General features: G+C 43.4%; 1 protein-coding gene across 2 annotated transcripts in view; it reads right to left on the bottom strand.

Annotated features, from left to right (window-relative positions):
* Positions 1-17,067: 17,067 nt before the first annotated feature.
* SMC5 (structural maintenance of chromosomes 5) overlaps positions 17,068-26,455 on the bottom strand; it is a 166,249-nt gene continuing 156,861 nt past the window's right edge. For both annotated transcript variants that reach the window (XM_056523070.1, XM_056523071.1), the window contains one exon: positions 17,068-17,543. In XM_056523070.1, the coding sequence (XP_056379045.1) occupies positions 17,406-17,543 (138 nt within the window). In that variant the 3' untranslated portion in view covers positions 17,068-17,405. The remainder of the gene's footprint in view (positions 17,544-26,455) is intronic.

The following is a 26,455-nucleotide window of genomic DNA, read 5'->3' as shown; positions in this document are numbered from 1 at the left end:
TAACTGTGCTCCCCGCCGGCTCCTGTATACAGCTCTTATAATTCATAATCCCCGATGCCAGGAGCTCTGATTGGTGAATAGCTATTCACCAATCAGAGCTCCCATCTCCCAACGGTGGTGATTATGAAATGCATCCCTCCGATTGGTGAATAGCTATTCACCAATCAGAGCTCCCCGCAGCAGGGATTATGAATTGTGACAGCATATACAGTGTAGCTGCATGTGCCGCCGGCTTTTACAGTTAATAAATGCACATCGCAGCGGGTCTCTGGAGAATGACCCGGTGGGACCTGCTCTTCAGCCCCTGTACTATAACTCCCATGATGGGCAGAGTCTGTCCATGATGGGAGTAATAGTCCTAACTGCCCAAAATAGTCCTGAAGCCGGGGGGGATGTGCAAGTGCAGTCTCTCAGCGCTGCGGTACTACAACTACTCCCATCATGGGACAGACTCTGTCCCATGATGGGAGTAGTTGTAGTTTAGCAGTGTTGAGGGACGGCTCTTGCACATCCCCCTGGCTGTCTCGGTAAAACACTTTCCTACGTGTCCTTTTTGATGGTGTATTTTTGCACACAAAAAAAACGTATTTGCGCAAAAAAATGCTTCAAAACAAAAAAATGCACATGATCAAATTAGTATCCACAAAAAAAATCGAGTACTTGCTTTTTGCGCTATCAAAAAGGATGCAATAAAATCACTGCGCAAATTTTTGCACAATAAAATACACAAGAAGAAGGGGTAAACTCAATGATAAATCTCCCCCAATGTGTGTATGTTACAGCATCACATCCAAATGGCTAAAGATATTAACATGAAACTTTGCACACGTTACTAAAATGTCAACAACAGGATAGGTAATTTAACCCTTATCCCCATTTGCCAGGGTCGGGGTTTTTGTTTAAAGTCCCATATAAGTCTATGAGAAATATATGTTCCCACATAACTTCCATACGGCTGGAGATATTTCATAACTTCCAAATGGCTGGAGATATTTTGAAAATACTTGGTCACATGTTTCTTATATGTCCACTTAAAATATATGATAGTTAATTTAACCCTTACCTACACCCTTGTATAAAAGATGGGTTTTTGTTTCAAGTCCCATGCAAGTATATGGGACTTCCATTACCTTACCCCACAAGCTCCACTCTGCATCTCCTGGTGAATGTGTCAGTCTGGCTTGCAAGCCACACCCCATTTTACAAAGACACGCCCACTGTTTAAGCCCCACCCTTTTTATTATCTACCCTTTTTGTGCATTGGTCTGGCTTGCAAATCACACCCAGTCCCACAAAGCCACGTCCCCTTCTATTTTCAGCTTACAATATCTTCATCACAAATCAGTCCCACCTGAGGACAGAATATGTGGATGGGACATAAGGATGGGAAATGAGGACAGCATTTGGACAGGATATGAGGTCGGGATATGAGGGTGGGATATGAGGATGGGATATGAGGTCGGGATTTGAGGATGGGACATGAGGTCGGGATATGAGGACGGCATATGAGGACGAGATAGGAGGACGGAATATGAGGTCAGATATGAGGACGGGATATGAGGATGTAATATGAGGTCGGGATATGAGGACGGTATAGGATGTAATATGAGGACGGGATATGAGGACGGGATATGAGGTCGGGAAATGAGGACAGGATATGAGGTCGAAATAGGAGGTCTGGATAGGAGGTCGGTGTTACGCCGAGTGCTCCGGGTCCCTGCTCCTCCCCGGAGCGCTCACGGCGTCTCTCTCTCTGCAGCGCCCCGGTCAGACCCGCTGACCTGGAGCGCTGCACTGACTTTGCCGGCGGGGATGCGATTCGCATAGCGGGACGCGCCCGCTCGCGAATCGCATCCCAAGTCACTTACCCGTCCCGGTCCCCGCCTGTCATGTGCTGGCGCGCGCGGCTCCGCTCTCTAGGGCGCGCGCGCGCCAGCTCTCTAAGATTTAAAGGGCCAGTGCACCAATGATTAGTGCCTGGCCCAATCAGCTTAATTAGCTTCCACCTGCTCCCTGGCTATAATACCTCACTTCCCCTGCACTCCCTTGACGGATCTTGTTGCCTTGTGCCAGTGAAAGCGTTTAGTGTTGTCCAAAGCCTGTGTTTTCAGATCTTCTGCTATCCACATTGACTACGAACCTTGCCGCCTACCCCGACCTTCTGCTACGTCTGACCTTGCCTCTGCCTAGTCCTTCTGTCCCACACCTTCTCAGCAGTCAGCGAGGTTGAGCCGTTGCCGGTGGATACGACCTGGTTGCTACCGCCGCAGCAAGACCATCCCGCTTTGCAGCGGGCTCTGGTGAATACCAGTAGCATCTTAGAACCGGTCCACCGACACGGTCCACGCCAATCCCTCGCTGACACAGAGGATCCACATCCAGCTAGCCGAATCGTGACAGTAGATCCGGCCATGGATCCCGCTGAGGTGCCGCTGCCAAGTCTCGCTGACCTATCCACGGTGGTCGCTCAGCAATCGCAGCAAATCGCCCAACAAGGACAGCAGCTGTCCCAGTTGACCGCCACGTTACAGCAACTTCTGCCACTGCTACAGCAGCAACCATCTCCTCCGCCAGCTCCTGCACCTCCTCCGCAGCGAGTGGCCACTCCTAGCCTCCGCTTGTCCCTGCCGGACAAATTTGATGGGGACTCTAGACTCTGCCGTGGATTCTTATCTCAATGTTCCCTACATATGGAGATGTTGTCGGACCTATTTCCTACAGAACGGTCTAAGGTGGTGTTCGTAGTGAGCCTTCTTTCTGGAAAGGCCTTGTCTTGGGCCACACCGCTCTGGGACCGCAATGATCCTGCCACAGCCACAGTCCAGTCCTTCTTCGCTGAAGTCCGTAGTGTCTTCGAGGAACCAGCCCGAGCTTCTTCTGCCGAGACTGCCCTGCTGAACCTGGTCCAGGGTAATTCTTCAGTAGGCGAGTACGCCATCCGATTTCGTACTCTCGCTTCCGAATTATCTTGGAATAACGAGGCTCTCTGCGCGACCTTTAAAAAAGGCCTATCCAGTAACATCAAGGATGTGCTGGCCGCACGAGAGATTCCTGCCAACCTGCAAGAACTTATTCATTTGGCCACCCGCATTGACATGCGTTTTTCTGAGAGACACCAGGAGCTCCGCCAGGAAAAAGACCTTGATCTCTGGGCACCTCTCTCACAGTATCCTCTGCAATCTACCCCTGTGCCTCCCGCCGAGGAGGCTATGCAAGTGGATCGGTCTCGCCTGACCCACGAAGAGTGGACTCGCCGTAGGGATAACAATTTATGTCTGTACTGCGCCAGTACCGAACACTTCTTGGTGGATTGCCCTATTCGCCCTCCACGTCTGGGAAACGCACGCACCCAGCTCACGTGGGTGTGGCGTCTCGTGGTACGAAATCTGCTTCTCCACGTCTCACAGTGCCCGTGCGCATTTCTCCTTCTGCCAACTCCTCCCTCTCAGCCGTGGCCTGCTTGGACTCTGGTGCCTCTGGAAATTTTATTCTGGACTCTTTGGTGAATAAATTCTGCATCCCTGTGACCCGTCTCGTCAAGCCGCTCGACATTTCCTCGGTCAACGGAGTTAAGTTGGACTGCACCGTGCGTTACCGCACAGAACCCCTCCTAATGTGCATTGGACCCCATCACGAAAAGATTGAATTGTTCGTCCTTCCCAATTGCACTTTTGAAGTCCTCCTCGGTCTTCCATGGCTCCAGCATCATTCTCCCATCCTTGACTGGACCACCGGGGAGATCAAGAATTGGGGCCCTGCTTGCCGTAAGAGATGCCTCACATCGGCTCCCAGTCCCTTCTGTCGGGCCTCAGTGTCTCCACCTGTGCCTAGCCTCCCCAAGGCCTATCTGGAATGTGCCGTTCCTCCTCATAGCCCCCGTCCTGGTGACACTCTGCCCCGTGACAAGCTTCACCCTCTGCCCCCCCTCCCCATTCCCACTTCTTCTGAACTACATGCCGCTGGTATAGCTACCCAGAATTTCTTTTTTCAGAAGGAGGCTCAAGAGGCGTCCCCTATGTTGTCGTCTCTTTTGAAGGAACAAGGAGACAAAAAGAGGGGGAGACCTAAGGAGTGCTCCCAGGAGCGCTCACGGCGTCTCTCTCTCTGCAGCGCCCCGGTCAGACCCGCTGACCGGGAGCGCTGCACTGACTTTGCCGGCAGGGATGCGATTCGCATAGCGGGACGCGCCCGCTCGCGAATCGCATCCCAAGTCACTTACCCGTCCCGGTCCCCGCCTGTCATGTGCTGGCGCGCGCGGCTCCGCTCTTTAGGGCGTGCGCGCGCCAGCTCTCTAAGATTTAAAGGGCCAGTGCACCAATGATTGGTGCCTGGCCCAATCAGCTTAATTAGCTTCCACCTGTTCCCTGGCTATAATACCTCACTTCCCCTGCACTCCCTTGCCGGATCTTGTTGCTTTGTGTCAGTGAAAGCGTTTAGTGTTGTCCAAAGCCTGTGTTTCCAGATCTTCTGCTATCCACATTGACTACGAACCTTGCCGCCTGCCCCGACCTTCTGCTACGTCTGACCTTGCCTCTGCCTAGTCCTTCTGTCCCACCCCTTCTCAGCAGTCAGCGAGGTTGAGCCGTTGCCGGTGGATACGACCTGGTTGCTACCGCCGCAGCAAGACCATCCCGCTTTGCTGCGGGCTCTGGTGAATACCAGTAGCATCTTAGAACCGGTCAACCGACACGGTCTACGCCAATCCCTCGCTGACACAGAGGATCCCCATCCAGCTAGCCGAATCGTGACAGTCGGGATTTGAGGACAGGATATGAGGTCGAGATATGAGGACGGGATATGAGGACGGGATATGAGGTCGGGATAGGAGGTCGGGCTATGAGGACGGGATATAAGGTTGAGATATAAGAACGGGATATGGAGACAGGATATGGGGTTGGGATATGACAACAATATATGAGGAGGGGATATGAAGTCCAAAGCTTTCTCCTTTGTTGATTTTCCTACCCAACAAGGATTAGGAAGGAAAAACCGGGCAACGCCGGGTACTCAGCTAGTTCTTTAAAAAATCAGACAATGTGATTTTATGGATTTCTTTTCTCATTCTGGCTCTCATAGTTGAGGTATACCTATAATGAAAATTACAGGCCGTTCTCATCTTTTTAAGTGGGAGAACTTGCACAATTGGTGGTTGACTAAATACTTTTTTGCCCCACTGTACTTGGCTCTAATCATCCAGATACAGCCAAATAATGATTCCAGAGTGGGCAGCAGGATTTCAAACTAGGACATCTAACTAGGACATCTAACAACACTTTAAAACCTGTCCAAGAAGGTTTCAAGATAAATTTTTCTTTATATGTAACTCAAGAGTTTGTTCTAGATCAGACATTGAAGACGTATGACTACAATCTCTGATCTAGATTTCCTTAGTCTTTTACAGGTGATCAAATTACGCATCACCAGAAGTGTTCTCTGTACGTCTTGTCATCAAATCATGACCTGTTAGGGGTACTTGAGAACTGAACTGTGCTTAGTAAACAATGATATAGAAGTAGTTAGAAAACTGTGTATGCATGCCATTATTCCAATTTCACATGCAGAAGAACTGGGCTATTCTTGTTTCCTCAGATAGAATGAAATTATACTGTTATTTTTCAAAATTTGCATCATGATTGATATTGTGTTTGAGTGTTGTGGTACTGTGGATATGACTTGTGGCTAACCCCAATATCTTTTACTGTTATTAAATATTTTAGGGTGCCCTGATCACTAGTGTTGCTCGCGAATATTCGCAATGCAAATTTTATTCCTGAATATCGCATATTCGTGAATATTCGCGAATACAGCGCTATATATTCGTAATTACGAATATTCGTTTTTTTTTTTCACAGAACACATCACAGTGATCATCCCTCTCTGCTTCCAGCTTGTGTGGTGTAAAGAAGGCTCTAGTACTACTGTGTGAGATTGGTGTGCGAATTTTCGCATATGCGAAAATTTACATATGCTAATATTCGCATATGCGAAGTTTTGCTTATGTTAATTTTTGTATATGTAAATTTTCGCATATGGTAATTTTCGCATACGCGAATTGCGCATATGCGAAAATAAAACGAAAATATTACGAATATGTGAATATTCGCGAATATATGACGAATATTCGTCCATATATTCGCGAATTCGAATATGGCCTATGCCGCTCAACACTACTGATCACACACTTTGTACAGTTTCTTGAGAAGACTTTCAGTTCCTGAGATATAAAGGCTTATATTTTGTCTGACCATATAGTCAGTTGGGCATGAACTGCAATTTAAGTATCTGGGCATTGTTGTATCCCCTCAGATGTGAGACTTTGTCCTTGACAACTTCGTGCCCTTGTTACATACTTTTTTGACTAAGGTGGACACTTGGTCTCGACTCCCTCTATGCAGTCCAGTGAGGCGCACGGAGAACTTACAATCTCCAAAAGCTTCCAAATGTGCGCATGCGTCGACACTTAGTCTCAAAGTCCGTAGTGGGGCTGTGGTGCGCATGTGTTAAGATTTAATCTATTTTCTCTGACTGGCAATAGGATTCAGTGGGCATTCCCATAGTAGGAAAGTATAAGTAAATAGGAGAATATGAGAGGTATCTCCAAACATCATTAAACCCTTAAGGACATAGCATTTTTCAACTTTCGTTTTTTCCTCCTTACCTTTTCAAAATCATAACCCTTTCTAAATTTGCACCTAAAAATCCATATGATGGCTTATTTTTTGCACCACGAATTCTACTTTGTATTGAAATCAGTCATTTTACCCAAAAATGTACGCCATTTTGTAAATTTTGGGGGCTTCCGTTTCTACGCGGTATATTTTTCGGAAAAAATGACACCTTATCTTTATTCTGTAAGTCCATACGATTAAAATGATACCCTACTTATATAGGTTTGATTTTGTATTACTTCTGAAAAAAAATCATAACTACATGCAGGAAAATGTATACATTTATTTTTCCACATATGGGGTGATATGAGGACTCATTTTTTGCACCGTGATCTGAAGTTTTTATTGGTACCATTTTTGTTTTGATTGAACTTTTTGATCGCTTTTTATTCATTTTTTATGGTATAAAAAGTGACCAAAATACGCTATTTTTTGCGCGTACGCCATTGACTGTGCGGTTTAGACATTTACGCACGCGGAAATACCACATATGTTTATTTTTATTTACACAGTTTTTTTTTATGTGAAAAAGGGGATGATTCTAACTTTTATTATAGGTGAAATCATATTTATTAACTTTTTTTTCCACTTTTTTTTTGCAATGTTATAGCCCCCATAGGGGACATTAACATGCATTACATTGATTCAATACACTGATCAATGCCATTGCATTGCAATGCATTGATCAGTGTTATTGGCGATTGATTGCTCAAGCCTGGATTTCAGGCTTGGAGCAATCAATTGCCAATCGGACACGTAGGAGGCAGGTAAGGCACCCTCCTGATGTGTTCTAGCTGACCGGGGCATTGCGATTTTACCGCGATGGTCCCGACCAGCCCGACTGAGCTGCCGGGAAGCTTTCACTTTCACTAAAAAATTAATGCCTAACATCTGCCTGAATGGCGATGTCCAGCATTAGCCACAGGTCCTGGCTGCTGCTAGCATCCGGGACCATGGGGTATGATGCGAGCTCAGCTCCTGAGCTCGCTTCATAATCCTCCTGTGCCGCAGCGCCGTTTAGAAACGGCATTTTGCAGCAATGGGTTAAATGTTTCCAGATAACACTATAAAAGGTAAGTATTTAACAGTTGCTGAGCAAGTAATAAAGGACCACTTATCTTAACAACAAAATAAAGTTTTATATATATTCTTTATTATTTCCACTACTAATGTAACCAACGTTTTAGAATGTCCATATGAACAGTTAAGTATAGGTGCCCCTCAATGTTTCAACAACTGAGAAGGTGGTATTATTAGAATATTAAGACTGATCAATTGGCAAATAATCCACAATGAAAGCCATCAGGACACATAACATCCTATGTTATTCCTTCAAGGTCCCTCTGCTACTATTACAGTCGACCATTGTTAAAATTGATGTATACGGTACCTCAATGTTTGATACTAAACCCTGACGACCATATATCCAAAGAGATCCAATATATCCAAAACAGCCACTTATCAATCAAACTAAAACAATGATCTGGAATATGTGCGTCAAAATACATTATTCAAGGAAAGCAGCAAAAGAGAAGCCCTCATTTAAGCCAAGTGGTGCTTGGCTTCCCAGTCTCCAAATCCATTTTGCTTCCTCCTGTAGAAGGAAATTATTGATATTGCCCCTCCTGGGTCCCAATTTTAACTGACACAGTCCCAAAGTTGTAAATCTTTCAATCTTCCCCAACGAGCCAGATGCATATGTCTAGCAACTGGAGTGTCACTACCTGTCCTAATGGTGCTAAGATGTTGCGATATACACTGCTCAAAAAAATAAAGGGAACACTAAGATAACACATCCTAGATCTGAATGAATTAACTAATCATATGAAATACTTTCGTCTTTACATAGTTGAATGTGCTGACAAGAAAATCACACAAAAATTATCAATGGAAAACAATATCAACCCATGGAGGTCTGGATATGGAGTCACACTCAAAATCAAAGTGGAAAACCACACTACAGGCTGATCCAACTTTGATGTAATGTCATTAAAACAAGTCAAAATTACACTTAGTAGTGTGTGTGGCCTCCACGTGCCCGTATGACCTCCCTACTGCTGTCACACTCCAGCCACATGAAGTCCAGCATTGTCTTGCATTAGGAGGAACCTAGGGCCAATCGCACCAGCATAAGGGGTCTGAGGATCTCGATACCTAATGGGAGTCTGGCTACCTCTGGCAAGCACATTGAGGGCTGTGCGGCCCCCCCCCCACCCAATACCAGTACTGACCCACTGCCAAACCTGTCATGCTGGAGGATGTAGCAGGCAGCAGAACGTTCTCCACGGCATCTCCAGACTCTGTCATGTCTGTTACATGTGCTCAGTGTGAACCTTCTTTCATCTGTGAAGAGCACAGGGGGCCAGTGGAGAATTTTTCCAATCGTGGTGTTCGCTGGCAAATGCCAAACGTCCTGCACGGTGTTGGGCTGTAAGCACAACCCCCACCTGTGGATGTCGGGGTGTCTTGCTAATTGCTTATAATTTCCACCTGTTGTCTGTTCCATTTGCACAACAGTATGTGAAATTGATTGTCAATTAGTGTGGTCTGACGAAGCCCGCATGCGTGGGTGAAACGGCTGTCACACCTTAGACGTCTGCAGCGTCCTGCACCTTATCCCTACACGGGCTGCTTGGGTCTTGCTTTGTTTTACACTGCAAAATAAAAAAAAAGTCCTTTTCTACAAATACGAGGTGAGTGCATCTTTTCCTCTACCTGGATATTGATGCTGTACCGCACTATATGCATTTCAAGATAGCACCCCCCATACATACATGTATGCTGTGATTGAGGTCCATTCATATTAGCTACCGATACGGAATGAACAAACCTGCCGCTGGTGCTCAGCATTGCTGTTTCTACTTGTGATTGTCAGTGTTGCTTCCTGAGTGGACAGTGTGATTTCACAGAAGTGTGATTGACTTACAGTTACATTACGTTGCTTAAGTGTTCCCTTTATTTTTTTGAGCAGTGTACATCTATGGAACTCTTGTGTGGTTTAGCCCACGTACCATTTTGGGCAAGGGCATTGAGCAACATAGACGATGTTCCGTGATCCACAATTAATGATTTGTCGGATTTGTTAAATCCGTTGATCCACTGGGTTCACTAGTTCTTTTGTTTTCCTAATGTAAGGACATATACTACATTAGCCACAGGGGTACATGCCAACAGTTCTATTCACTAACCAGTGGTTCTCTCTCTGTTTGAGTAGTAGGTGACTATGCACCAACTGATCTTTGAGACTGGGACCCTTCCTAAATGTCACACTGGATGAAATGCCAATTACTGGTGCAAGGTCTTGATCCCTTGTTAACAGGTGCCAATATCTACGCAATAATGCCATTATTTGATCAGTATGGCCATCATAGGTACCAATACATCTCACCTTCTTAGCAGTGTCAGGTACAGTGGAGCATTCCTCTTTGACCCACAAGCTCTCTGGTAGGCTCGATTAAATGGGCACTCATTAAAACTAATTTTTGCTATTGCACTCCTTATGGTAAATAGAAAATTTTTCCAATATACTAATAAATATATTCTAATATACTATAAAAAAAAAATGACGTTTTCTATGTTTTATTTGTGCTTAAAAAAAGCTCAAGAGCACATATTCCCTAATCTTATACACAGCCTTAGGACCGAGGTCCAAACACAGGAAGTGCAGCCTGGAGTGCTGAAGGGGGGGGGGGGGGGGTCCAGCCTCATCCAATCCTAGCTCCTCTCACACTTAACTGCCATATGCTGTTGGTTGGACACCCCCCCCCCTCAGCACTCCAGGCTACACTTCCTGTGTTTGGGCTTCGGTCCTAAGTCTGTGTATAAGATGGGGGAAAATGTGCTCTTGAGCTTTTTTAAGAACTAATAAAACATAGAAAACTTCATTTAAAAAAAAAAAGTATATTAGAAATCTTTTTTATTTACCATAAGGAGTGAAATAGCAAAAATTAGTTTTAATGAGAGTTACCCTTTAAGATGTCTATGGTGATAACCTCTTTTAGAGATGAGCGAACTTACAGTAATTCGATTAGTCACAAACTTCTCGGCTCAGCAGTTCAGCTTTCAGGTGCTCCAGTGGGCTGGAAAAGTTGGATACAGTCCTAGGAGAGAGTCTTTTAGGACTGTATCCACCTTTTCCAGTTCACTGCAGCACCTGAAAGCTAAACTAATTTATGCAGGCTAAAGTCAGCAACTGCCGAGCCGAGAAGTTGGTGACAAATCGAATCACTGTAAGTTCACTCATCTCTAACCCCTTTGTCTAAACCTATGATATAAATTGGAACTTTCCCGCAAGAAATTGGTCTTCTCAGAACAGTTCCTCCTTGCCCTGAGGTATTGGCCAACGAGGATACTCTTTTTGAGAGAACCCGGGTGCTAACTCCCCCAGTGCAGGAGTGAATTCATGGAGGTCGGTTTGCGATAAATATCTGTTTATATATGGTTGTGGGTACTCCGCTGCTTAACGTTTGGAGCAAACTGTTCCGAACACTGGAGCCAGGAGCTTGTGACATCATAACCCCGCCCCCTCAATGCAATTATATGGGAGGAGGCATGACGGCTGCCACGCCCCCTCCCATAGACTTCTATTGAGGGGGCGGGGGGGACATCATGAGGGGGCTGGGCTAGGACGTCACGAGCTCCAGGCTCCAGCGTTCGGAACAGTTTGTGCCAAATGCTGAGCACCTTTTTAATGGATCTCCCTCCAATGTCTGAGGTAAAAACCATCTCAATATCATTACAATTCAGTTTGTCGACGAATTCCTGAAATAGAGTTACTGGCCCATCCCACAATATCAGAACGCCATCTACATATAGTCCATAAAAAGAAATGTGCTCCATGAACTAAACTAAATGCATCAGAAAAAACATGTGCTCTCCCACCACCCCAAAACTAAATTTGCATAATTAGATGCATAAGGACCCCCCAATTAGCTGTGCCCTGTGTCTGGTGATAGAAAGTGCCATTAAATAGAAAATAATTGCGCGCGAGTATAAACTTACGTAGGGTCAAAACAAAAGCATTGTGCTGTATAGTATAATATTACTGTATAGGCTTTTCACATTTGAGCTGGTCAAAATAGTAGTGTCCGTAACCGTAATGGTACTTAATTTGTGCACAGTATATTTGGTGTCTCGCAGGTAAGAAGGAAGAGAAGTGACAAAAGAAAAAAGTACATGATCCGAATAAATACTACCACCCTGTGTATTTCAGTTATTCCCTGAAACAATAGGTCTACCTCTAATAGGAACCGTGGGCTTGTGCACTTTGGGAAGTGCATAAAAGGTTGATATTGTGGGACAGGGATTAAACAGGACTTTAAATTAGTCGTTTGAGATAAGGCGAACGCACAATGTTGCTCAATGCCCTTGCCCAAAATGGTACGTGGCAAAACCACACGAGTTCTGTAGACGTATATCGCAACATCTTAGTACCATTAGGACAGGTAGTGACACTCCAGTTGCTAGACATATGCATGTGGCTCATGGAGGAAGATTGAAAGATATACAAATTGTGGGACTGTGTCAGTTAAAATTGGGACCCAGGAAGGGCAATATCGATAATCTCCTTCTACAGGAGGAAGCAAAATGGATTTGGAGACTGCGAAGCCAAGCACCACTTGGCTCAAATGAGGGCTTCTCCTTTGCTGCTTTTCTTGAATATTATATTTTGACGTACATATTCCAGATCATTGTTTTGGTTTGATAAGTGGTGGTTTTGGATTATTTTTGATTAAATATGAGGCAATTTGGTAATTGACTAATATTATAAGATCTCATTACACACATTTTTTATTCAGTGTAACTGTGGAAATATTCCTTTATCTCTTTGGCTATATGGTCGTCAGGGTTTAGTTTCAAACATTGAGGTATACATCAATTTGGACAATGGTCGACTGTAATAGTAGTGGAGGGACCTTGAAGGAATAGCATAGGATGTTATGTGTCCTGATGGCTTTCATTGTGGATTAGTTGTCAATTGATCAGTTTTAGTATTCTAATAATATCACCTTCTCAGTTGTTGAAACATTGAGGGGCACCTATACTTAAAGGGGTACTCCCGTGGAAAACTTTGATGTTTTTTTAAAATCAACTGGTGCCAGAAAGTTAAACAGATTTGTAAATCACTTCTATTAAAAAAACTCAATCCTTTCAGTGCTTTTTAGGGACTGTATACTAAAGAGAAATCCAAAAAAGAAATGCATTTCTTCTGATGTCATGACCACAGTGCTCTCTGCTGACCTCTGCTGTCCATTTTAGAAACTGTCCAGAGCAGCAAATGTTCACTATGGGGATTTTCTCCTGCTCTGGACAGTTCCTAAAATGGACAGCAGAGCTCAGCAGAGAGCACTCTGGTCATGACATGAGAGGAAATGCATTTCTTTTTTGGATTTCTCCTAAGTATACAGCCCCTAAAAAGTACTGGAAGGATTAAGATTTTTTACAAATCTGTTTACAATTCTCTTTCTGGCACCAGTTGATTAAAAAAAAAAAAAAAAAAAAGTTTTCCACGGGAGTACCCCTTTAACTGGTTCATATGGACATTATAAAATGTTGGTTACATTAGTAGTGGAAATGATAAGGAATATATATCAAACTTTATTTTGTTGGTAATATAAGTGATCCTTTATTAATTGTTCAGCAAGTGTTAAATACTTACCGGTTATAGTGTTATCTGGAAACATTTAATGATGTTTGGAGATACCTCTAATATTCTCCTATTCACTTATACTTTCCTACTATGGGAATACCCACTGAATCCTATTGCCAGTCAGAGAAAATAGATTAAATCCTAATGCACGAGCACCACAGCCCTAATACAGACTTTGAGACTAAGTGTCAACACATGCGCACATTTGGAATCGCATTACAGGAGATTGTAAATTCCCTGTGCGCCTCACTGAACATGCGCAACACGCATTGATGATGGAGACGCCGATACGGGTGCATCTATGTGAAATCAGCAGAAGCATCAGACGACAGCCACTGGAGAAATCAAGGGCTTGACCTAGGAAGGAATTAGGTTTACTATAATCCTAATGGTACAAAATGTTACTGAGTATCGTATTGGCTCAGGATTATGGGCCAGTGCTGATGAGATCACAGAGGCGATTATAAATAGCCCCTCCGCCATCTTCAATCTGCCACTGCCACTATTTGCCTCTTAAGAATGCTGATATAATGGTGAAACATGTAGAGGCTGGCAGTACAGTGTTTGGTTTTTAATGATTTCCAGTTGGGCATATGGTATCTGCAGTATGTGATATTTTTCTATATGGAGTGAATATCTCCTGTGACATACACACACATTATTGCCCAAACTGGCATACATTTTAACCTTTTTCTGGGTTTATTATTTTACATTAAACACAAATAAAAGTACATTTTTAGGGGTTATATTAATAAAGGTGTTTTACCCTGGGCTGTGGCCCTGGGGTTCAGTGAATAAGGGTGCATGCACACCACGTTTTTGCTATCCAGTTCCCGTATACGGTTTTCCTTCAAAAACAGTACTAAAACGTATTGAAAACCGGATGTATTGACTTAACATTGCAAACCGTATTGCAAACACATCATACGGTTATGTCCGTTTGGCGACTTTTACGGTTGGGCCCGGTTTTTCAGCCGTGTTCGCAACCAGAGTATACAGCGTTTTTAGGTCCGGTTGACCAACCGTATCCTAACTGGATACGTTTTTATTAACATGGAAGTCAATGAGAACCGGAATAAACCATATGAGTGTACGTTTGCATCCGTTTTAATCCCTCCGTTTTTATTATTGCACATTCGCAATGCAAGCCGAAAACACCACCCACCTTCCTTTCTGGAAAAACTTTATTTAAAAACAAGGCGAACATTGACAGACGTATACTTTTTTTTAGGGTGAAACTGGATACAACCGGATTAAACCGTACATCACGATTCAAACCGTATACGGGTTGATCTATGTGCACACGGTTTAATACGGTTGAGTCCGGTTTTTGCCTATCCGTTTTAAAAAAAAAACTGATATTGGAACAGGATAGCAAAAATGTGGTGTGCATGCACCCTTAGTATGAAATAGGGCCCCTTATGCCCTTCGGGTAGTTTTGTCTATTTTTCTGTAAAATAAGGCTTAAGCTGGAATGCTTCCAGTTGTATCACATCCTCATTATTTTAACAAACATGAACCATTTTTCAATGTGTTGTTCTAGACTTTTCATTGTAAGTTTAACTCTAAAAGTGGCATAACCACACATATAAACGAGAGTAACATTTGCATGATGATTAGTTACATCACTTCTTCACATTGGTTTATCTTCTAAAACACCATATGGCATATGCAATAGGGAATGTTTTATTATATTTTGCCAACATCGGTGATATTTATTCTGTATCTAGTCTGTTAAAATTCTAAACTTCCTGTACCAGTTATGGCAGAGGTATTGTTTTTTTCAATTCCAAATAGGACACTTAAAGTCTTACTAACTTGGCTGTTTTAACCTTTTGTAAGTTGTCCATGTTCACCTACCAGGATTTTATCACTTGCACTTATTTTAGGGCATTTAAAGGGGTACTCCCCTGGAAAACATTTTCTTTTTATCAACTGGTGTCATAAAGTTAAACAGATTCGTCAATTACTTCTAATTAAAAATCTTAATCCTTCTAGTACTTATCAGCTGCTGTATAATCCACAGGAAGTTCTTTTCTTTTTGAATTTCCTTTCTGTCTGACCACAGTGCTCTCTGCTGACACCTCTGTTCATGTCAGGAACTGTCCAGAGCAGGAGAGGTTTGCTATGGGGATTTGCTCCTACTCTGGAGAGTTCCTGAAATGGATAGAGGTGTCAGCAGAGAGCACTGTGGTCAGACAGAAAATAAATAAAAAAAAGAAAAGAACTTCCTCTGTAGTATACAGCAGCTGATAAGTACTGGAAGGATTAAGATTTTTTTTAATAGAGGTAATTTAGAAATCTGTGTCACTTTAGAAAACCCTGCTCTTATTGAATTCAATGGGGGTTAGGGAAAGCAAATGAAAAGGTGAAATGTACCTTCCTTGCATATGGTTATGCTTTGAAGCTTTCATTGAAATGAATGTTAGCTTCAGGGCTGGCCCATATGTGCTGACCACAGCACAATGAAGGCCATGGCCAGCCCTTAACATGAGCTACGGTTTATGTTTTCCCTTTGTCAGACCATGTGCATGGGGACTTAAGCTGGGACAACCTACTTTCATATAAGGACATTTTTTTTTTTACCATGCCTAAATTTTGGAGTTCTAAAATTATTTGATATACCTAAACAATTAATTCTTCCAATAAAATATGTATGTACAGTTTTCTTAATTTTAAAGTAAATAATATTGCACAATGAAGGTCTACAAGATTAATAAAAAAAAAAAAGTTTAATTATTTAGTAAATAGTAAATTTTTTAGAAACATACAGAATAACGATACTGTTTATCAGAAAGGTCCTATACCACAATCTTTTAATAAACATACAAAATAAATTGGTAGAATCCATAGGACCTAGATGATTACTTTCGGCAATACTTATTTAAAGAGACATTCCTTTGTGTGCTTTCACTCTCTTACAGCATCCACATGAAATTTCCCACTGTCTTCCTTCAGAAGAGGTCTTGACAAAGTGTCTCTGAATGAGAGGATTACTAATATATGACAAGCTTGTTAGGATGGCAGGGGAATTTTTGAAAATGGATCAGCAGAGTAAAGAATCATTGTGAAGCGGGAGGGAACACAATTCTAGAGAAGATGCAATTTATTTTAAAGGGTTACCTTCTTTGGATTTTTTTTTTTAGCAAGTTGCCCACACACGTTTAAAGTTTTGATTGCACCAGGACTCGCCTCTGAGACTTGCTATGATCACTAGTTATGAGTTGGGGAAACAAGCGGCAGAATGCAGCTTACTCCTCGGCTGTCAATCAAAGCCAACCTTTTCTCTGTATAAATCTATGCAGAAAAAAAGGTTGGATCAGCCAGCTGGGGAGTTGCTTCGCCGGCTAATAACTAGCAGTCACAGTGAGTCTCAGGAGCGAGACTCAGAGCAATCAAAACATTTTACATGCATGGGCAATATGTCAAACGTTTTTTTTTCTTTTCAAAGGTATTTATTGAGTTTGTCAAATACAAAGTATATCAGCATGGTAAATACCATAACAGCGTAATAACATAAATAACAATGTTATACTAATTGTAAGTAACATAACAAGTGGAAAATCCCACAATCATAACTAAATCTAATTCAGTCCCATTCCCTGTAAGGGCATAGCCACAAGCCAGTTGTAACCACACCCTTCAGAGGGTCTGAGGAAGGCACCCTCTCGTCTAGGCTTCTAGGTATAAGTAACAAGAAGGTGCCCAAGCCATTGTAATTTGGCAAACCAAAATTTCTGTATATAGTGTTTCTGGAAATACCAGGAAATTGACATCAATAAGACAGACACATAAGGGAGGACAGACAGGACAAGAAAAGGGGGGAGAGAGGAGACAAGGAGATGAAAAGGAGAGAAAAGAGGTAAAAGAGAGAGAAAGGTCCATTGCCTCATATATGTTAAGAGGGATCACCAAGATACTCCACCCAAGGCCGCCAAGTGGCATCAAAAGTCTTTTGGGAGTCTGATAGGAGACTAGTCAATTTATCATTCGCCCAAAAGTTTTTTTTCTAATGATAGTAACCCTTTAAAGCAAAACTATTATTTTAATTCCAGCATGGAAGACTGTACATTGTAGTGAAGACACATTTACTGAGTGACTGCAGCTACTCTTCGACGTCTTCTATGAAAAGCTTTCAGATTCCATTTCGTGGGCTCTAGCATGTAAGGACCATTGTAGACGAACAAAACGGTCATTTTGTCAGCATAAGTTAGATTCTGAAGCAGCTGCAGGGTAAAATAAATAAATAAAATAATTTAAATAAATGTAAAAAATACATTAATTATGAATATGCATCATTCTACTTTAGCAACATGTTACATTATAAAACCTGTACATGGCACTTACATTAAAGCTAGTGATTAAAAGTGTTGTGCACTTTAGACAATTCCTTTTTGGTTAAAATGGTCTGTAGATAATCCACTGTAAACTGTGGAGAAAGTGTCATCAAGGGCTCTATTTCCCTACAGCACCACTGCATTCTGAATAATAAAGGATACGTGCTGGGTCTTCCAAAGTGAGGGAAGCACTCCAGATTTAGGAACAAGAGTATTTGTAAACAGGGGAGGAATTTTTAAATAAATAGTTTTTATGTAGGTTTTTCACCGATTTTTGAGCAATTCCCCCCTGTGTTTTGTGCACTAGTTTTCTGGTGAAGGCAATGATAAATCCCCACCAATGATTCAATCTAGTAACCACCTCACCACTGTCTATATAGTTAGGAAATATACAATCTAGCATGTAACATACATGTAACACACATTTATTATCTTTTTATTTTGTTCTGGTTACATACAAGAAGTTTTTACAGAAACATGATGACACATGGCTTTTGTTTTTCCATATGTAAGCTAGGAGTCAGCAGGGAAATATAAAGCACCACACAAAATGCTTTTTTTGTTCACAGAGTCTTCTTTGGAGTCCCTAAGAGTGCATTTTTAGGTAAGCAGCAGTTTTTCAAACCAACAGCATTCTCTCGCAATGACATTTTTGTCACCTTTAAAGGTTAATTAAAAAAAGGCACATGGGAATGCATTTTTATTCCTCCCAATCTTTGACAGAAATCTTTACGCAAATGAATAGATAAATAAAATAAAAAAATCACAAAAAATGTTTAACAAAAATAATATCTGAGGGAAGACACACACAGTTTGGTTTTATTATGCAATGATGATACATGGAAACTATTAAAGGAGTATTCGCTACCCATTTCTGTGCACATTTGGCCTAAAACTTGAGGATAGTTTCAAACAAATCCTTAAAGTAGATATAGAGAACCAAATCAAGTAAAAGCCTTCCTCACAAAGACAAGGAGAGCCCACCTGGAGAAGATCCTAAAAAATAATCTTCAATACCATGGGGCAGGATTTCTGAGCTCGGATCAGTCAATCTGCTCTTAAAAATTGACAACACTTGGGCAATTTGGAGAAAGTGGTTCTTGGACAGCAAATATCGCCCCAAAGCACCAATTGCCTGGACAGTAGAAAAGAAAGGCCAAAATGAACCATCTTCTTGCTAGCCCAATGTCTCTAATACCAAGTGGGTAACACAATTGAGGTAGAAGAGCTGAAATGCATGTATGGAGGCAAAAGAGAAGGTTTAATGGAGCTGCTGCTAATGCACCTTCCAGAGCATGATTGGAATAAAAGCAGGATTGGTTATCTAGTCCAATGCATGGGAAAAGAGAGACAATATATATGTTTTCTCGTACAGTTGGAAAATCCCCGCAATTTTGGTTAATCTAAACTTTTGAAAGGCAATTCTAGGACTTTTACCCCTCTAAATAAAATATTGGTCGGAGTAAGGCAGGACACATCTTTGTCCCGCAGCAGGACAGGGATAGTTTGGAAAGGATACAGAAGTTTAGAAAAGCTAGCCATCTGAACTACATGGCATCGTCCCACAGACATCAGATGAAACCATCACTTTAACTCTCCTACAATCTTGTGAAGAAGTGGGGTAAAGTTCAAATGGTATAAAGAATGTGGATCCTTATCAAATTCAACACCCAGATGAGGAATATGTGCCTTTACAACTAGAAGTTAAAGGGGTTCTCCGGGGCTTAGACATCTTATCCCCTATCAAAAGGATAGGGGATAAGATGCTTGATCGCGGGACTCCCGCCGCTGGGGACCCCCGTGATCTTGCACGCGGCACCCTGTTTGTAATATGTCCCCAAAGCATGTTCGCTCCGGGTCTGACTACCGGCGACCACAGGGACCCGCTGGTAATGGCGGACATCCGCGATAGCGCGGATATCCGCCATTAACCCCTCAGATGCATCTGCAGCACCATGGTCACTATAATGGATGTCGGATCGCCCGCGCGCTGCCACAGCGATCCGATCATCCAGCATGGCAGACAGAGGTCCCCTCACCAGCCTCCGCTACCTTCCACGGGTCTTCTTGCTCTGGTCGATCAAGCAGACCAGAGCAGAAGATGACCGATAATGCTGATCAGTGCTATGTCCTATGCATAGCACTGAACAGTATTAACAATCGAATGATTGCTATAAATAGTCCCCTATGGGGACTATTAAAGTGTTAAAAAAAAAAAAAAAGGGGGGGGGGGAAACCCCCTGCCCCAATAAAAACGTAAATTGTCCCATTTTCACTGTTTCACCCCCAAAAAGTGTAAAAAAAAAAATGTTATACATATTTGGTATCGCCGCGTGCGTAAATATCCAAACTATTAAGATAAAATGTTAATTATACCGTACCGTGTACGGCGTGAACGTAAACATTTTTTCTAAAATAGCTGCTTTTTTTTTTATAACATTTTATAAAAAAAAAAAAATGAATAAAACATTTCTTAAAAGTTTTATATAAGCAAATATGTTATCAATAAAAAGTACAGATCACGGCGCAAAAAATGAGCCCTTAAAAATTAAAAAGTTATAGGTCTTCAAAATAGGGGAATTTTAAACGTACTAATTTGGTTAAAAAAGTTTGCGATTTTTTTTTAAGCGCAACAGTAATCGAAAAGTACCGTATATACTCTAGTATAAGCCGATTTTTCGTGCTGAAAACACCCCCCTCGGCTTATACTCGAGTGAACTCTCCACCCGCAGTGGTCTTCAACCTGCGGACCTCCAGAGGTTTCAAAACTACAACTCCCAGCAAGCCCGGGCAGCCATCGGCTGTCCGGGCTTGCTGGGAGATGTAGTTTTGAAACCTCCGGAGGTCCGCAGGTTGAAGACCACTGCGGCCTTCGACATCATCCAGCCCCCTCTCACCCACCTTTAGTTCTGTACAGTACTCACCTCCACTCGGCGCTGGTCCGGTGCTGCAGGGCTGTCCGGAGAGGAGGTGGTCCGGTGGGATAGTGGTTCCGGGCTGCTATCTTCACCGGGGAGGCCTCTTCTAAGCGCTTCGGGCCCGGCCCCAGAATAGTCACGTTGCCTTGACAACGACACAGAGGTACGTTCATTGCCAACGTACTTCTGCGTCATTGTCAAGGCAACGCCTCTATTCCGGGCCGGAAGCGCGGAGAAGAGGCGCCCCCGGTGAAGATAGCAGCCCAGAACCACTATCCCACCGGACCACCTCCTCTCCTGACAGCCCTGCAGCACCGGACCAGCGCCGAGCGGAGGTGAGTACTGTACAGAACTAAAGGGGGGTGAGAGGGGGCTGGATGATGTCGAAGGCCGCAGTGGTCTTCAACCTGCGGACCTCCGGAGGTTTCAAAACTACAACTCCCAGCAAGCCCGGACAGCCGATGGGCTTGCTGGGAGTTGTAGTTTTGAAACCTCTGGAGGTCCGCAGGTTGAAGACCACTGAGGGCGGATGATGAGAAGAGGATGATGAAGGGGGGGGGGGGGGTGGGATGATGACAAGAGGATGATGAAGGGGGGGTGTGGGATGATGAAGGGGTTTAGGGATGATGACAAGGGGATGATGAAGGGGGGTGTGTGGGATGATGAAGGGGGGTGGGGATGATGACAAGGGGATGATGAAGGGGGGTGGGGATGATGACAAGGGGATGATGAAGGGGGGTGGGGATGATGACAAGGGGATGATGAAGGGGGGTGGGGATGATGACAAGGGGATGATGAAGGGGGGATGTGTGGGATGATGACAAGGGGATGATGACAGAGGATGATGATGATGAGGGTCTGGATGATGACAGGCGGTGATGATGATGAGGATGTTAATGACGGGTCTGGATGATGACAGGGGGGGATGATGTATTTCCCACCCTAGGCTTATACTCGAGTCAATAACTTTTCCTGGGATTTTGGGTTGAAATTAGGGGTCTCGGCTTATACTCGAGTATATACATTATGTTATCACAGGTATCATTTTAATGGTATTGACCCAAAGAATAAAGAACACGTCATTTTTACCGTAAATTGTATGGTGTGAAAAACGAAGCCTTCCAAAATTTGCGGTTTTCTTTTTAATTTCCCCACACAAATAGTATTTTTTTGGTTGCGCCATACATTTTATGGTAAACTGAGTGATGGCATTACTACGGACAACTGGTCGAGCAAAAAAAAAAATAATTAAAATTGCGTCCTTAAGGCCCAAATGGGCTTTGTCCTTAACCCCTTAAGGACCCGGGGTTTTTCCGTTTTTGCATTTTCGTTTTTTCCTCCTCATAATAATAATAATCATAACTCTTTCAATTTTGCACCTAAAAATCCATATGATGGCTTATTTTTTGTGCCACCAATTCTACTTTCCAAATAACCAAGTGAAGACAGAGAAGAAATATCCAGCATCCAGGTGAAATCCAAGGGTATACTTTATTCGGAGATTTGCAAATACACGTATAAACTCTGACGCATTTTGCGTGTTAGCGCTTAGTCATAGAGTAATGGAACAATGATACAATACACATATATATATATATATATATATATATATACACACTAAAACCTTTTTCTGTCACATGATCATGTAACAAAGGACAAATAGAAAATCCGTACTGGATTCCTAAAGTTCTAAAACCAGAAATGGAACAACAGCCATACATTGCTTGGTACCTGTTCACACCGGCTGATTCAAGATGACCAAAATAAATATACTACTATGCAACTTTTTGTAGGTGGCAATTAGGTAAAATTGTTATACCACAAACTAATTATTAAGCAAAGGAAAGAGACGAACCGAGGCTATGTAGGACAGAAACCTTAATTTTTCTACTTATTTTAAATTTATTTTAAAAACTTTTAAAATTCTTTGAAAATTATTTTTGGCAACTCTCTCAAGAAAATTCTGACCTTTTAGATAGCAGTGAAAGAATTCCTATAAATCGGAAAAAAATGTGAAGCTATGTGATTGAATTAAGACATATATATTTAAATCCGCATGTAGCAACATATGCAGTTTCTTGAAGGAAAGAATAAATGGAGAAAGCGTTTTTGTGAAAGAGGCTATTCTATGCAAGACATTATAACAGCAGAAGAGAGAGTTGATAGAATAGAAAGCAAGAATCTGATAGAAGAAAAAACAAAAAACGCAGGAGGAACAAAAAACTGGTATGAATATGGTCCCTAGAAAACCCACGTTGGTTACAGCCTATAGTAATCAATTTACACATATTAAACGGATCATTAATAAATATTTACCTATTTTGGAAACTGATCCAATACTTAAAGAAGAAATCCCATGCCCCAATTTAAAAAACAAAAAAAGCTCATATTAAAGTACATGTTCTAACCTTCATAATGACCTGGTCCCCGTCCAAATTGCCCATTCCGTTCGCCCGCAATCCCAGCTGAAACTCTGTTACTTCCTGCTTCATGTACCTCTCTGTCTTCCGGTCTGCACATGGGTTCCCACAGTTCCTTTCGTTTCTAGCAGGGCTCCAGCCCAGCCTACACTGCCTTACTTCTCCACCCCCTCATTAATGTAATAACGCCCACACATTTCTCTTCTCCCCCACCCTCCCCCGTTCTGCTATCCCCCTAGCTTCCCCAGCACAGGTGGCAGCCTGTGTCATCCAATCCCCACTCATGCACGTGTTCCCCGGCTAGTGATCCAGCTATGTAAGCAGTTTGCTTATCTAGCTTTCATCACTAGTGTCGGAGGAAGAAAGCCCCATCATGGTAAATCAATGTGCACAAGTGAAACATGCAATACAAAGAAAACAAATATATATTAACCCATGTATGTTTGTGTATATCTATATATATATATATATATATATATTATACACATACATACATTTGCACATGTGTATGTCTGCATGTGCATATACACACACACACACACACTTACACATGTGTGTCTGTATGTGCATGTGTGTGTTTATATATATATACATTTCTCTTTTGCACCCTCCTTATATGCCAGTGTTTCCCAACCAGTGTGCCTCCAGCTGTTTCAAAACTACAACTCCCAGCATGCCCGGACAGCCTTCAGCTGTCCGGGCATGCTGGGAGTTGTAGTATTGCAACAGCTGGAGGCACACTGGTTTGGAAAAAACACGGGCATATAAGGACGCCACCGCTTCATGACATGGTGACATCCCTGAGGTACCTGGGGCAGATGAGTAGGGGGGTCCCTATTCATTACTTTCAATAAAACACATCTACCACTATGGCTTATTTTTAGGGGATGTCTTATTTTTTAATTAAAGTAAGAATGATACAACATTTCTCTTTTGCACCCTCCAAATGTGCCAGGGTTTCCCAACCAGTGTGCCTCCAGCTGTTGCAAAACTACAACTCCCAGCATGCCCGGACAGCCAAAGGCTGTCTGTGCATGCAGGGAGTTGTAGTTTTGCAACAGCAGGAGGCACACTGGTTGGGGAACACTGGCCTAGAAGCATCGGAAAATGCTTTATATAGCCTAGAACAGTGTTTCCCAACCAGGGTGCCCCCAGCTGTTGCAAAACTACAACTCCCAGCATGCCCGGACAGCTGAAGGCACACTGGTTGGGAAACACTGGCCTAGGGGAAAATACTTTATATAGCCTAGAACAGTGTTTCCCAACCAGGGTGCCCCCAGCTGTTGCATAACTACAACTCCCAGCATGCCCGGACAGCTGAAGGCACACTGGTTGGGAAACACTGGCCTAGGGGAAAATACTTTATATAGCCTAGAACAGTGTTTCCCAACCAGGGTGCCCCCAGCTGTTGCAAAACTACAACTCCCAGCATGCCCGGACAGCTGAAGGCTATACGAGCAAGCTGGGAGTTGTAGTTTTGCAACAGCAGGAGGCACCCTGATTTGAAAACACTGGAATAGAAGCAGAGAACAATGCTTTATATAGCCTAGAACAGTGTTTTTCCTAACCAGAGTGCCTCCAGCTGTTGCAAAACTACAACTCCCAGCATGCCCGGACAGCTGAAGGCTGTCTGTGCATGCTGGGAGTTGTAGTTTTGCAACAGCAGGAGGCACACTGGTTGGGAAACACTGGCCTAGGGGAAAATACTTTATATAGCCTAGAACAGTGTTTCCCAACCAGGGTGCCCCCAGCTGTTGCAAAACTACAACTCCCAGCATGCCCGGACAGCTGAAGGCACACTGGTTGGGAAACACTGGCCTAGGGGAAAATACTTTATATAGCCTAGAACAGTGTTTCCCAACCAGGGTGCCCCCAGCTGTTGCAAAACTACAACTCCCAGCATGCCCGGACAGCTGAAGGCTATACGGGCAAGCTGGGAGTTGTAGTTTTGCAACAGCAGGAGGCACCCTGATTTGAAAACACTGGAATAGAAGCAGAGAACAATGCTTTATATAGCCTAGAACAGTGTTTTTCCTAACCAGGGTGCCTCCAGCTGTTGCAAAACTACAACTCCCAGCATGCCCGGACAGCTGAAGGCACACTGGTTGGGAAACACTGGCCTAGGGGAAAATACTTTATATAGCCTAGAACAGTGTTTTTCCTAACCAGGGTGCCTCCAGCTGTTGCAAAACTACAACTCCCAGCATGCCCGGACAGCTGAAGGCACACTGGTTGGGAAACACTGGCCTAGGGGAAAATACTTTATATAGCCTAGAACAGTGTTTCCCAACCAGGGTGCCCCCAGCTGTTGCAAAACTACAACTCCCAGCATGCCCGGACAGCTGAAGGCACACTGGTTGGGAAACACTGGCCTAGGGGAAAATACTTTATATAGCCTAGAACAGTGTTTCCCAACCAGGGTGCCCCCAGCTGTTGCAAAACTACAACTCCCAGCATGCCCGGACAGCTGAAGGCACACTGGTTGGGAAACACTGGCCTAGGGGAAAATACTTTATATAGCCTAGAACAGTGTTTCCCAACCAGGGTGCCCCCAGCTGTTGCAAAACTACAACTCCCAGCATGCCCGGACAGCTGAAGGCTATACGAGCAAGCTGGGAGTTGTAGTTTTGCAACAGCAGGAGGCACCCTGATTTGAAAACACTGGAATAGAAGCAGAGAACAATGCTTTATATAGCCTAGAACAGTGTTTTTCCTAACCAGAGTGCCTCCAGCTGTTGCAAAACTACAACTCCCAGCATGCCCGGACAGCTGAAGGCTGTCTGTGCATGCTGGGAGTTGTAGTTTTGCAACAGCAGGAGGCACACTGGTTGGGAAACACTGGCCTAGGGGAAAATACTTTATATAGCCTAGAACAGTGTTTCCCAACCAGGGTGCCCCCAGCTGTTGCAAAACTACAACTCCCAGCATGCCCGGACAGCTGAAGGCACACTGGTTGGGAAACACTGGCCTAGGGGAAAATACTTTATATAGCCTAGAACAGTGTTTCCCGACCAGGGTGCCCCCAGCTGTTGCAAAACTACAACTCCCAGCATGCCCGGACAGCTGAAGGCTATACGGGCAAGCTGGGAGTTGTAGTTTTGCAACAGCAGGAGGCACCCTGATTTGAAAACACTGGAATAGAAGCAGAGAACAATGCTTTATATAGCCTAGAACAGTGTTTTTCCTAACCAGGGTGCCTCCAGCTGTTGCAAAACTACAACTCCCAGCATGCCCGGACAGCTGAAGGCACACTGGTTGGGAAACACTGGCCTAGGGGAAAATACTTTATATAGCCTAGAACAGTGTTTTTCCTAACCAGGGTGCCTCCAGCTGTTGCAAAACTACAACTCCCAGCATGCCCGGACAGCTGAAGGCACACTGGTTGGGAAACACTGGCCTAGGGGAAAATACTTTATATAGCCTAGAACAGTGTTTCCCAACCAGGGTGCCCCCAGCTGTTGCA

The sequence above is a fragment of the Hyla sarda genome, chromosome 1, assembly GCF_029499605.1.
Source record: "Hyla sarda isolate aHylSar1 chromosome 1, aHylSar1.hap1, whole genome shotgun sequence".
Lineage (NCBI taxonomy): Eukaryota > Metazoa > Chordata > Amphibia > Anura > Hylidae > Hyla > Hyla sarda.
The sequence above is the reverse complement of the archived record's forward strand: the minus strand, read 5'-3'. Positions and strand labels throughout refer to the sequence as shown.